The 13,249-nt window shown below is 51.0% G+C and overlaps 1 protein-coding gene across 1 annotated transcript; it reads left to right on the top strand.

Annotated features, from left to right (window-relative positions):
* The first annotated feature begins 237 nt into the window (after positions 1 to 237).
* NFATC4 (nuclear factor of activated T cells 4) lies at positions 238 to 13,035 on the top strand. The gene is made up of 10 exons (XM_007479883.3): positions 238 to 484; positions 1,704 to 2,802; positions 4,767 to 4,929; positions 5,549 to 5,748; positions 7,025 to 7,197; positions 7,656 to 7,796; positions 9,967 to 10,022; positions 10,301 to 10,427; positions 10,740 to 11,315; positions 12,421 to 13,035. The coding sequence occupies exons 1-10, from the start codon at positions 379 to 381 to the stop codon at positions 12,486 to 12,488; spliced, it is 2,709 nt and encodes a 902-aa protein (XP_007479945.2). The 5' UTR covers positions 238 to 378; the 3' UTR covers positions 12,489 to 13,035.
* Positions 13,036 to 13,249: the final 214 nt, after the last annotated feature.

The raw sequence follows: 13,249 nt of genomic DNA on the forward strand, positions 1-13,249 counted from the left end.
GTCAATAAGATTGTACCACGCGGAGGAGTTCAGGAGGGACCATTTTCCGATTCATTTTTTTTTTTTTGGTGGGAGAGGGAGGGGGAGAAAACGAAATGGGGGGGAGGGTGGACTGGGACGAGGGGCGCGTGGTTTTCCCATCTCATCCCAGGAGGAGGAGCTGGAACATCCCGGACAGCCAATCAGAGACAGGCTGAAGGGGGGGGCGCTTTGAAGAAGTTTGGGGGAAAAACTTTGGAAAAGTTTCTATAATAAAGAGGGGGCGTCGGGAGGGTGGAGGCGGCGGCGGCGGAGGGGGCAAGTCCCGGAGGGGGCAAGAAGCCCCCCCCTCACCCCTCCCTAGCCCCAAGTAGAGGCCTAGGGGCTCTGGCCAGATCTATGGGGGCTGCGAGCTGCGAGGATGAGGAGCTGGAATTTAAACTGGTGTTCGGGGAGGAGAAGGAGGCCCCCCCATTGGGGCCTGGGGGGCCTGGGCCTGGGGAAGGTTAGTGCGGAGTCGGGAAGGGTTTCGGGGTCCAGGGAGGGGGATTGGAGCGGCTGGGTTCCGTGAGCCTAGGGGGTTTGCTAATCTTTGGGGCGGGATGATAAAAGGTTTAAGGTAGTCTTGCGAGGGATTCCATGGAGCTTGGGGGTCGTGGAGATGGGGCTGGGGGCATGGGCACCGCTTTTTCCTTTTTAGGTTGCGGCTCGGGTGGGGGGTGGGGGCCGGCTGGTCCGCCGCGCACCGCCTCCCGCGCCGGCTGTCACTGGGATGGGGAACTGGAGGGAAGGAGAAGGGAGGGACTGAAGAATGGACGTAACTGGGTTGAGATCTGAGGGACATGGGACACCCCCTGGAGAAGAGGTTCTGTTTTGGGTCGCGTCCTATCCCTTGCTTCTCAACAGAAAGCCTCTAGGCCGGGGAGATGGAACTTAATGGGACTAGGGTGGAAGGGGAATCTCAGGTCCCGCCGGAGCTCCCCCTCCGAACTTCGCGGGGGCCCCCCTCGTCTGGCCGCAATGAGAGGCAGATGGCTGGGAAGAGCCGGGGGCGGCGGCCGCTATTCGCACGGAATCCGCGGCCCCCTTGAGCCCCCTCCCAGTCCCGGCACGCAACCACCTTCTCTCCTCCTCCGGATTTGGGGAAAGGGGGAGAGGGGATACCCCGCCCCTCTCCGCCCACCCCCAGCCACCAGAGCCCTTGTGCCACCCCCCCCCTTCTTCCCTGGGCCCCCGGGGCCAGGCCACGGTTACGATGGTAACAGAGGAGCCTGCCAGCGCAGTTTGGGGGTTTGGGAACCGCTGCTAATTGGGTTCATGTGTGTGTCGCCCCTGGCCCCGCCCAGCACCGCCCTAAACCCTCCTCTGCTCTTCACAGGCCTCACCCCAACCAAACCCCTCTTAGTCACGCCCCAGAAGCCAAAGGCCCTCCCTTTCCCCCATGGTCCCACCCTCTTGAAGCCCACCTTGGTGTGGAAGGTACCTTGTTCGCTGATACCTACCCTGGCGTCAAGGAGTAGGTCTGACTGGCAGGGGAGCTTACCGAGCTTCGGGAACACCTGTGACTGGAGGGCATGTCTCCTTTGTGGTCATGACTCGGGATGCTTCAGAAACCCCCCCAATGGCATGGAGACTGATGGGTAGAGAGAACTTGTGTAGTCAGAAGCCTCAAATGGATGAAGATTCCATCCTCTCTCTGCCCTTCCCTACCTTCTCTTTCACAGAGCTGGACACAGAAGACTCCCCTTCCTGCTGCAGTCTGGCCCTGGGTGAACCTCCTCCCTATGGGGCCTCCCCTATTGGCATACCTAGGCCCCCACCCCCTCGGCCAGGCATGCACTCCCCACCCCCTCGGCCTGCACCGCCGCCTGGTACTTGGGAGAGTCAGCCAGCCCGATTGGTGAGGCTGGGGGGACCTGCTGGGGGACCTGGTGGGTCTGGAGGGGGTAGAATCTTGGAGTGCCCGAGCATTCGAATCACCTCAATCTCCCCCACACCTGAACCTCCACCCTCACTAGAGGACACACCAGACAACTGGGGAGATGGTTCTCCCCGTGATTATCCACCACCTGATGGCTTTGGAGGCTATCGAGAGGCTGGGGGTACTGGCAGTGGAGGCTCCTTCTTTAGTCCCAGTCCTGGTAGCAGTAGTTTGTCCTCTTGGAGTTTCTTCTCAGATGCCTCTGATGAGGCAGCCCTCTATGCTGCCTGTGATGAAGTAGAGTCAGAACTGAATGAGGCAGCTTCAAGATTTGGTCTGGGGTCCCCACTGCCCTCCCCAAGGGCCTCCCCTCGGCCTTGGACCCCTGATGACCCCTGGGGTGTATATGGGCCCAGCCCTGGAGCCCGGGGGCCTGAGGACAGCTGGCTGCTCCTTAGTGCCCCAGGCCCAGCCCCAGCTTCTCCCCGACCAGCCTCCCCTTGTGGTAAAAGGCGTTATTCCAGCTCTGGCACGCCATCCTCAGCTTCCCCTGCCCTCTCCCGGCGGGGAAGTCTGGGGGATGAAGGGCCTGAGCCTCCTCCCCCACCACCACCACCTCTGGCCCGGGACCCAGGCTCTCCTGGCCCCTTCGACTATGTAGGGGCCACACCAGCTGAGAGCATCCCCCAGAAGACCCGGCGGACATCTAGTGAACAGGCAGTGGCATTACCCCGGCCAGAAGAGCCTACTCCGTGCAATGGGAAACCCGTGCCAGGTGGGGAGGAAGCTGTGGTCCCTCCTGGACCTCCTCGAAAAGATGTACCTGGCATGGACTACCTGGCTGTGCCCTCCCCACTGTCCTGGTCCAAGGCCCGTATTGGGGGACATAGCCCCATCTTCAGGTGAGGGTACCAGAGACTGTTCTCTGCAACCTTGGGGAAAGGGAGGCAGCCTTCTGCTGTCTACTTCTGCTTAATGGCCTGGGAAAGAGAGGGGGATGGGTCTGAAGAAGGCCCCTCTCTTCCCCCACCTAAATGTTTTTCTTTCCCTGCAGAGGCAGGAATACGCGCTAGATTAGAATTAACGTGGTGACTAAAATGGATTTCTAATTGAGTACAACTTTACAACTAAGTTTCATGCTGCTTGCTTTAAGCTATAAAACAATGCTCTGATTCCTCAACCCTTCTATCCATCAAGATCCTTGTTTATTTAATTGCTAATCTTCAGGTAACTAGGATCATGTGTAGGAACTGGAATCAGGAAGAAACAAGTTCAAATCCTGCTCAGATGCTTGCTAGCTATATGGACATGAACGAATCATTTAACTTTTTTTGCCTCAGTTTCCTCATCTGTAAAATGGAGATCATAATAATGCCTACCTGTCAGGGTTGTTATAAAGTTAAAATGAAATAATATATATATAAAGTGCTTTGTAAACCTTAAAATGCTGTGTAAATGGTAGCTGTTATTATTGTTTTACATTTTTACCTTCTGTCTTAGAATCAATACTAAATATAGATTCCAAGACAGAGGAGCACTAAAAGCCAGGTAATTAGGGTTAAGTGACTTGCCCAGGATCACACAGCCAAGTGTCCAAAGCCACATTTGAACCCAGATCTTTCTATCCCCAGGTCTGGTGCTCTGTTCACTGAGCCAGATTGCTGATCCTATTATTATTAATAATAATCCCTGCCATGTCTATTTAAGTTGACCCAGACTGGGGAAAAAAAACAGGTTGGGCTCTCTGTCTGGCTGTCTCTTGTGTAGATGGAAGTCCTGAGGAGACTCTTGGTAAGATTCCTTCTCATGAATTCCACATAAGCATATTAATTCATAGGCAGTCAGAGTGATACAAAGGATTCTACTTTTATAGCTCTCACAAGTGATGAGAAAAGATCTCACAGACCAAGAAGAATGCACACTTAGAGGCAGAGATCTGGGTTTGAATTCTAGCTCTGACACTAGCTTTTGTTATTGTCAGTCATGCCTGACTGTGATTTTAGGATTTTTTTGTGGCAAGGGTCCTGGAGTGGTTTGCCATTTCCTTCTCTAGCTCATTTGACAGATAAAGAAACTGAGGCAAACAAGGTTGTTACTTGTCCAGGATCATACAATTAAGAAGTGTCTGAGGCCAAATTTGAGCTCTTTAACTTCAAGAGGCTATTTCATTCATCTGAGACTCAGTTGTTGTTTTTTTTATTGGTGAAATGGCAACAATAATGCACCACCTATCTCATAAGGTACCAGGAAAGTGCTTTGTAAATTTTAAATTACTTTATAAACATTATTTGTTATTATTATTGTTATTATTGGAAAGAGCTTTAGACCAAATCAGGAGGCCTGGATTCTTCCATTTTTGCATTATATGACCTTGGTCAAGTCACTTAACCATGTTACTCCTAAATTCCTTCATTTGTGAAATAAAATTATATCATCTCTAAGTTCTCTTCCAGCACTAAAATACTGATCTATACCTTTACCTTGCTTCTTTCTCTCTTATACTGAAGTATAGAATTAGAGAAAGGATTAGATTTTCTGTGCAAGCAAGTGAAAAATTGAACTTTCCTTCCTAACTCTAACATCCCAATGGTCTAGAGCTCTAATTCTGGGGATCTTGAAGAAGCAGGGAATACCCCTGTCATGTTGCTACTTCTTCCAGAGCCCTGAGAGGATCCAGGGGTTACCCCACAGCCTGTCTTCTTTGTACCTCTGTAGCTATTTCTCTCTCTTAATTCTATCATATCTTAGGGAGCTCCAGGGTGGTGGTTCGGGACTATTTGGGTCAGTGTCAATGTTATCCGGGTTTTGAATTAAGGGAAAAGGGAAATCAATTTTCCTCTTTCCTTTACTCCCCACCCCTCACCAGGGCCTCAGCACTACCCCCACTGGACTGGCCCCTGCCTAGCCAGTTTGAACAGTTGGAGCTGAGAATCGAGGTGCAACCCAGAGCCCATCATCGTGCCCACTACGAGACTGAGGGCAGCAGAGGTGCTGTCAAAGCTACACCAGGGGGGCACCCTGTGGTCAAGGTAACTAGAGGATTTATGGAAGAAAGGATTCTGTCCCCTCTAACTCCCAGTCCCTAGGACAGATGGGCTCCAGCTGTGTAGCCCCATAACCCTGCCCTTTCCCACGATCCCTGGCAGTTCTGACCTGCCTGGCCAGCAGGCTGGAGGAGGGGCTAGGCTGTTTCAGGGAGGAGAATGAGAGTGGGTACTCTTTCTTTCAGATCCTCAGATACTAACCCCTCCCCACTCCTCCCCCCCATGCCACTTCCCCTTCATTTCATCCCCTGAGAGTCTTTACAACCCACTCTAAAAGAAGGATGGTCAGTGAGATGTCAGGGGTAAGGTTAGACTAAGGGCAAAGGCTACTGGGAATTAGATTGTCTCTATATCAAGTCCAATGTCTCCTTCGATGTTCTCCTGCCATCTCCCCAGCCAAGTCTGGGCCCTCCTCCAAGAGCAACACTCTTTCTGCAGGCCATCTTTTCCCAATAGCCCATGCTCCAGTTCCCCTGAGAAATAGCCTCCATGATTTCTTTTATTCTGCACACCCACCAATCCTTGGTGGCCTGAACGTTTTAGGGTGTATTATAGATGTTGTTGTGATGAGCTCTAACCCATGCCCCGGCTTTCCCTCCACTAGCTCCTAGGCTACAATGAGAAGCCGCTAACGCTGCAGATGTTCATTGGTACGGCAGATGAACGGAACTTGAGGCCCCATGCTTTCTACCAAGTTCATCGCATCACTGGCAAGATGGTGGCCACAGCCAGCTACGAGGCAGTGGTCAGTGGTACCAAGGTGCTAGAGATGACTCTGCTCCCTGAGAACAACATGGCAGCCAAGTGAGTCTTGGTTTTCACTCTTCAGTGCCAGCAGGGCCTTCGATGGGGCCCAGCAGCTAGGACAAGGTTGTCCCTTCATCGTCTTCCTTCTTTTTCCTCCTGCCCCTCCCTAAGAAGGGATTCATTGAGAATCTTTGTCTGAGAGAGTTTGTTCCTAGGAAGTGGGACGCGGATCTTTGTCCTGGTCATTGAATCACTTAGAGAAGTCTATTTTGAAATGGGGTGGAGGGGAGAGCTGGGGTGGTATCTCTTGCTTTTGGATTATTGATTCCTGAATAAGTATATTTAGGTTCTAGGCCTTCAGAATAGTCAGGAGAAACCTTTCAGGGATTATAGGGGGTATATTAGTCAGGTAGTGAGCATGTGCTGGATGCTAGGTTCTGTGTGAAATGCTAGGGATACACAAAGGGCAAGCCATTGCCTTCAAGGAGTTCACAGTGTAATGGGGGAGATAACAAGCAAAGAACCAGATACACATAAGATATATAATATTATATATCTATAAACTGAGCAAATGGAAGGTTTATCTCAGAAGGCTGGCACTAGTAGTGAGAGGAGAGAGGGGATGGGAAAAGCTTGCAAACAAGGTGGGATTTAAACTAAACCTTAAAGATGGAGGTGAGGAGGGGACAGCTAGGTAGCACAGTGGATAGAGTGCCAGGCCTGGAGTCAAGAAGTCTTGGGTTCAAATCTGGCCTCAGATACTTCCTAGCTGTGTGTCCCTGGGCCACTCACTTAACCCCAACTGCCTAGCCTTTAACTCTCTTCTGCCTTAGGATTAATGTTTAGTATTTGATTCTAGGATAGAAGGTAAAGGTTAAAAACAAAAAAGAAGTGAGGAGAAAGAGCATTTGAGGGACAGAGGACAGTCCAGGCAAAAACACCAGTGTTTGTGTTTGTGTGTGTGTGTGTGTGTGTGTGTGTGTGTGTGTGTGTGTGTGCACGCGTGAATATCAAGAAGGCTGGTGTCATTGGACCACAGCATTTGTACAGAGGAATAAAGTATAAGAGCTTGGAAAGCAGGGAGGAGAATATAAAGAATTCCAATTCCAAAAAGAAGGGTTTACATGATCCTAGAGGTAGCAGGGCATCCCTGGAATTTGTTGAATGTGAAGAGAAGGGTGCATGGGCAGAGGAAAATCACTTGGGTAGTTAAGTGGTGGATGGATGGAATGAGGAGGGACTTGAATGTGTTCCCTGGAGGAATTTCATCTTGACATCAGGAAAGAGAGAGTAAAGGGGCTCTTAACCCTTTTCCCCAACCCCACATGGACAGCATTGACTGCGCTGGAATCTTGAAACTTCGGAACTCGGACATAGAGCTGCGCAAGGGGGAGACGGACATCGGTCGCAAGAATACGAGGGTTCGCCTAGTGTTTCGAGTACACGTGCCACAGGGTGGCGGGAAGGTTGTGTCGGTGCAAGTGGCTTCGGTGCCCATTGAGTGCTGTGAGCAAAGGGAGAGGTTTGGGTCAGGGTACCCTCAAAAGAGTGGCTTGGTCTTTCTGTCCTATGCCCTCCCTCCTGCTTGTGCCTTTCCTGTCATCCCACCGATGTGGACTTGCCCCTCCATTCCCCCTTTCTGTCTATTCGTTTGTAGGGCTCCTTGCCCATACTCCTTGCGAAGTCTCTTTTAGGAGTCCCCTGCTTGTCTGTGGATCCCCTCCACACTATTGGGATCTTTTAGTCTGTTTTCCTGGGACCCCCTGTCTGCATTGCATGTCCATGGATCTGCTGGGACGCCTATGCCTGCCTTTCCCTAGCCTGGGGGCGAAGGGTAGCATTTCCCCTCTGACCCTAGTGGCCTCTGTGGCCCAACTCTAGAATCAGGGAGTTGGTGAGGGAAGAGGGTGGCTCTTTTGCATTTTCCACATCTTTGCCCAGTTTCTCATTCCTTCTGGTTGCAGCCCAGCGTTCAGCACAGGAGCTCCCTCAGGTAGAAGCCTACAACCTGAGTGCTTGTTCTGTTCGAGGGGGTGAGGAACTGGTGTTGTCAGGAGCCAACTTTTTGCCCGACTCCAAGGTGGTCTTCATTGAGAGAGGCCCTGGTGAGTACTCAAGGGAGTGAGCAGAACCCAGGCTGGAGAACTATGGGAGTAAGAGTGAGGGCCATGTCCAGTGCAATGGGAAAAGGGTTAGAACTAAGCGAAGTGCTGGGATTCTGGAATAAATTATCCATATGACTCTGGGCAGATCAACTAACCCTCTGAGAACTCAGTTTCCTTATCTCTAAATTGGACAAAATAAGATAATATATGCAAAAGTATTGGGAGTACAAAGTTTTGAAATAATTTTTATTTAATTTATCCTTCTTTACTTAAATATTAATTATATTATTCATTTAGTTAATTTAAAATTTTCATTTATTTAATAATTCTTTCAACAGTCTGACTGCCCCTCTCTGAATACACTTCCGTTTGTTAATGCTCTTTCTGAAATGTGGCATCCAGTGTTCCAGATGGTGTTGAGATAGCAGGAAAGACAGTGCTGCCCTCATCCTGGGGCTTGATTAATTTTATGCCATTCATCTATTTGACCATCTATCTAATTCTTTATTTCTCTTCACAAGGACTTATTCATTATAATTACGAGAGGATCAACTTGACAAGGGTTGGCTTCCATTAACTAGTGGTAGATAGGATGAGGTCAGATGAAGGGGATGAGCCAGGAGCTCCCAGCTCCCACTGACCAAATTTTGACTAGTCTTTCCATCCTGTGTTATGGCTTTCAAAGCCCAGAACATTCTATGAAGCAGAGGAAGATTCCAACAATTCCTATAGATGAAACTTGTACAGGGCTTTGGTGGTAGGTGGAATGGGAAAACAATTCTGTGCCGGGATGGTAAGGCACATGTGGAGAAGGCGAATAGGAGGACTTCTAGACCAGGCATGCTCTCCATTATGACCTTGAAGCTTTAGACATGCGCTTCTGTTTTTGAGTTCCCCAAGAACCCTACTCCTAGCGTACATACTGGGAAGATAGGCAGGCTCTGCTTAACTTTCTGGTCTGGTTAGAATCAAATCAAGTCCATTGAATAGTCCTGTAGAAAAGGAATGGGCACACAATTAGGTTGAGCCAACTCTTCCTCTCCCATTTGCCTTTTAGTCCAGAAAAGGAGAATTCAATGCCTCCTGAGGGATGCTTTTGATAGTAGAGAATATTCTGTTTTTCCACCAAAAGACAGATCTCTGTGGAAGCCGCAGCATCATATTAAGGTTGATGAGTTCTGTGTCTGGATCTACCACTCACCTTAGATTGGTTTTTCTCATTTTATTCTTATTCTCAGTTTAATTTTCTGTATCATAGCAACAAAATAAAATCTGACACTATAGGTGAAAAAGAACTAAGACCAAGGTGTATACTTTGAAAAGAGGCAAATTATTCTTTTTTGGAAGTTGAGTGTCTTAATTTTATAACCCTCCCAAAATGGAATGGATTAAAAAAACAAAACAAAAATCTTATCTTCTGTCTTGGAATCAATACTATGTCTTGGTTCCAAAGCAGAAGAGTGGTAAGGGTGAGGGGCAATGGGGGTTAAGTGACTTGCCCAGGGTCACCCAGCTAGGAAGTACCTGAGGTCAAATTTGAACCCAGAACCTCCCATCTCTAGGCCTTGCTTTCAATCCACGGAGTCACCTAGCTACCTCCTGGAATACTTTTAAGAGGTACAGCTTCACAGGAGCCTGGATGAATACCCATCAGTATGTTGTAGACAGGTTTCCTGTTCAGGTGTTGTTGTTCAGTCCTGTCTGACTCTTCATGACTCCATTTGGTATTTTCTTGGCAAAGACACTGGAGTGATTTGCCATGTCCTTCAATTCATTTGACACATAATGGAACTGAGGTAAACAGGGTTAAGTGACTTACCCAGGGTCACACAACTAGTAAATGTCTGAGTCCAGATTTGAACTCAGAAAAGATGAGTCTTCCTGACTTCAGGCCCAGAACTCTATCCATTGCACCATCTCTCTGCCTGTTCAGCTACTAATTAGATTAAATGAGCCCTAAGGTTCCATCAGAAGCTGTGATTGAGTTTGGGACACATTGAGCTAACCCTTGGTTCCTCTGGTCATAGCAGTCCAAATTCCCCTTCTGCTCCGTAGAGATAGTCCGGTAACCTTGGGGGCCTCCCTTCTGTGTGCCTCTGCCTCTCTCCTGCCCGGAGTGCGGGGCAGGGGCTCCTGAACCAGGCTTGAGCTCTTTGTCCCCTTCTCACAGATGGAAAGCTGCAGTGGGAGGAGGAGGCCACAGTGAACAGGCTGAAAAGCAATGAGGTAATATGGTCTCCTTGGGGGACTCCCATTGGCTTGGGGAAGGTGGAGAGCCGGGAAATTCTGGACTGCCCGGCCAGCCTTGCGGGCTTCGGAGGTGCCACATTCTTTCCACGAGGGGGCGGCCTGGTAACCCTGGGATTGGATCTCCCCCTTGGAAATGAATTCTGCTCAGTAGTGAATGAAAAAAAAAAAGCCTAGCCATTGGAGTTAGTGTCCCTGGAGAGGCGGCTGGGCCGTCTCTGCTGCTCATTTCTCTTTTCCGTCCTTCCCCCTCCCAGGTGACGTTGACCCTGGCGGTGCCCGAGTACAGCAACAAACGGGTGTCCCGACCCGTCCAGGTCTATTTCTATGTCTCCAATGGAAGGAGGAAACGAAGTCCCACACAGAGCTTCAAGTTCCTGCCTGGTACGCTGCCAGGAGGGCAGGAGACCCTGGTGGGGAGGCTCTGTGGCAGGCGGGGTGAGAGATGGCAGTGCCCCCATTCCAAATCAGAGCCCCGGAGCCACTCCTCGGGGCCAGAGTCTTTTGGTCCTCCCTCCCTCCCTGCTTCCCCCCAGGGATAAGGAAAGGAGTGGGGAGAGCTCAAGAGAGCCAAAGGAGGTCCTCAGGGGCAGCAGGGAGGGAGGGGTGATGAGGGAGGGAATTCCTCTGACCCAGAACCACCTGCTTCTCATGGCCGTATCTGTGTCCCTCATGCCTGACCCTCACCAACCCCAGTGATCTTCAAAGAGGAGCCAATTCCAGATTCGTCACTCCGCGGCTTTCCTTCAGCTCCCGGGCCCCCGTTTGGTACCGACATGGACTTCTCACCACCCAGAGCCCCCTATTCTTCTTATCCGCCTGATGATCCCTCCTATGAGCCCCCTTATTTGTCAGAGGGGTTCAACTTTGGGACACCGCCCCTGTACCCCCAGACGGGCCCTCCTTCGTACAGGCCTGGCCTGAGGCTGTTTCCAGAGCCTAGTGGGAGTCCTGGCTGCCCCCGACCTCCTCCCCCTACCAGCTTTCTCCCTCGACCTTTCCCTGCTGACCCCTATGGAGGAGGTGGGGCACCCTTCTCCATGGGGCTGCCTTTCCCACCACCAGCTGCCTACCGACCCCCTCTGCCAAACTCTCCCCCACCCGAGGGGCCCTTCTCACCCCAGGGTGCCCACCCTGCTGCTGAGGGGTATGGCGAGGTGGGGTCAGGATATGGCACAGGGGAGGGAGCCCCAGAACAGGAGAAAGAGAGAGGCAGCTTTGGCAGTGGCTTCCGAGAGAGCGTCCCCATCCAGGGCATCACACTGGAAGAAGGTGGGTGGAGGGATCTGGGGTACATATCTCTAGATCTGTGGCTTGTGGTTGGGGGGAGGCTTTAGCTAAATAGAACAGGGCTTGGTCTAGTGTGTGTGTGACAAAGGTATGTTTTCCTGGGAACTGAACCTGCTAGGACTTGAAAGTGGGTTAGAATGTGGGTGCTAAAGGGAGGGGGGTTCATAATGGGCTTTGGGATCTCCTCTGGATTCTTGTGGCCTTTCTGCCAGGTTGGGTGTGAGCAGATTCTGGGTTACCCCCAGTGTATGGGCACAGTGAGGTTTCTTTGGTCTCTGAGGGCGGGTGCCTGGAAGCAGGTGTGGGGACATTTAATGCTCTGTCCACCCCCCCACTCCCCTTCTTCCTCATGTTGATGGCTAATATTCAGGGCTCAGCTGGGGGGAGAATGGGACCATAATGTGCTGCTGCTTTTAGCTGAGATTTTTTCCCCTTTTCCTTCAAATGGAGGCATGAAACCTGTCTCCTTCCTCACACATGGTGAAGGGCAGTTAGCAATCTCGAAGCCATTTGGATTCCTCTCCCCTCAGTGAGGCATATAGGATTTTAATAGCAAATCAAAAGAGAGGGAATAGAAAAAGGATTCTTTCAGTCAAGTGAGCAGAGCAAAGAGAGCCAGAGACTCCCACCTGCAGCGCTTTACCAAAAGCACAAGCTCCGACAAAAGAGCCTGGCAGTGTGGGTCTCAGCCAAATTTATCTCCTAAGCATCCTTACATAAAATGAGGATGTAACTTAAAAGGATGCTGGGAATGTAGCTCAGGTGTGGCACATTTTCCACCTGCACAGGCAGCATGCCCAGAACCCTATCCTACAGCTAAAGGGGGCCTAGAGTGGCTGGGGAGAATGAGCCCAATATTAGAGAGCAGGAGATGGAAGAGGGGACTCGGAGAACCTCCGTGGTGGAAGCTGAGATAACACGACCTAGGCTCCAGTTTGACTCTCTAGTAGAAAAATAGACACTAGTGGAATGGGGTGCCTTGAGTTCAGCATAGGGCCCAAGAGACAGCCTAGCAGGGTCTGAGGTCTTTGGGGTAAGAGAGACCTATTCCAATTTCCTTTGCTCCTCATCCACCCCTCCTTTCCAGTGAGTGAGATCATTGGCCGAGACCTGAGTGGTTTTCCTGTGCCCCCTGGAGAAGAGCCTCCTGCCTGAATTGTTGCTGTGCTGGCGTGCTACACACCTGCCCCAAGCTCCCTCTGCCTGGACCGTGGTGCCTGCCCTAGGCTCCCTCTCTCCTCTCACTCCTCTTCCTCTTTCTTAGTTCCTTCCCTCCCCACCCCCAGGTATAGTTTGGGGGTACCGTCCTCCTCTGGTGCTGCTTCACTCTATCTTTGGGTTCTTGTCCCCATCTTCTAGCATGGGGTCTCACCCCACCAAAGTGGTGCTGTATTGGAAGCCCTGGGGGCAATGAGGACAGGACTTGCTGTGGGGAGAGAGACTGACCTGGGGAGGGAGGGAGGAACAAGTTAAGGTGGGGGGAGTTTAGAGAGAGAAGGGGACTGGGGAAGATAGGGAAGCTTCTGGGGGATGGTCTTCTTGACCAGAGAGTGAGATGACTCCAGGGCCTGGTAGAGGGGGCGCCTGGGGGCACTGGCTAACAAGGGCAAGGGGTGTATATAGCTCATATGTACAGGATGTAGTATACTGGATGGCAGGGGAGATTCTGTATTAATAATAAACTGCTCATTGGTTAGCACAATTGACTCCGAGTTATTTGGAGCTAGGGGACTGGGACAGCTTGTTCTCCAGCTCTGCTTTCGGGAAGCCAGTGGGGTTGGAGGAGAGAGAGGAAGGTTGGGTGAGTCTCCAACTACTGGCACCGAATCCAAAAGTTTCCTGGAGGAAGTGAGCTGGTGAGGGAAGGACCTAAAGACCTGCTCTGCTGAGGCTCATAAGGTTTGGAAGCAGGAAGA

This window comes from Monodelphis domestica, chromosome 1 (assembly GCF_027887165.1).
Source record: "Monodelphis domestica isolate mMonDom1 chromosome 1, mMonDom1.pri, whole genome shotgun sequence".
Classification (NCBI taxonomy): domain Eukaryota; kingdom Metazoa; phylum Chordata; class Mammalia; order Didelphimorphia; family Didelphidae; genus Monodelphis; species Monodelphis domestica.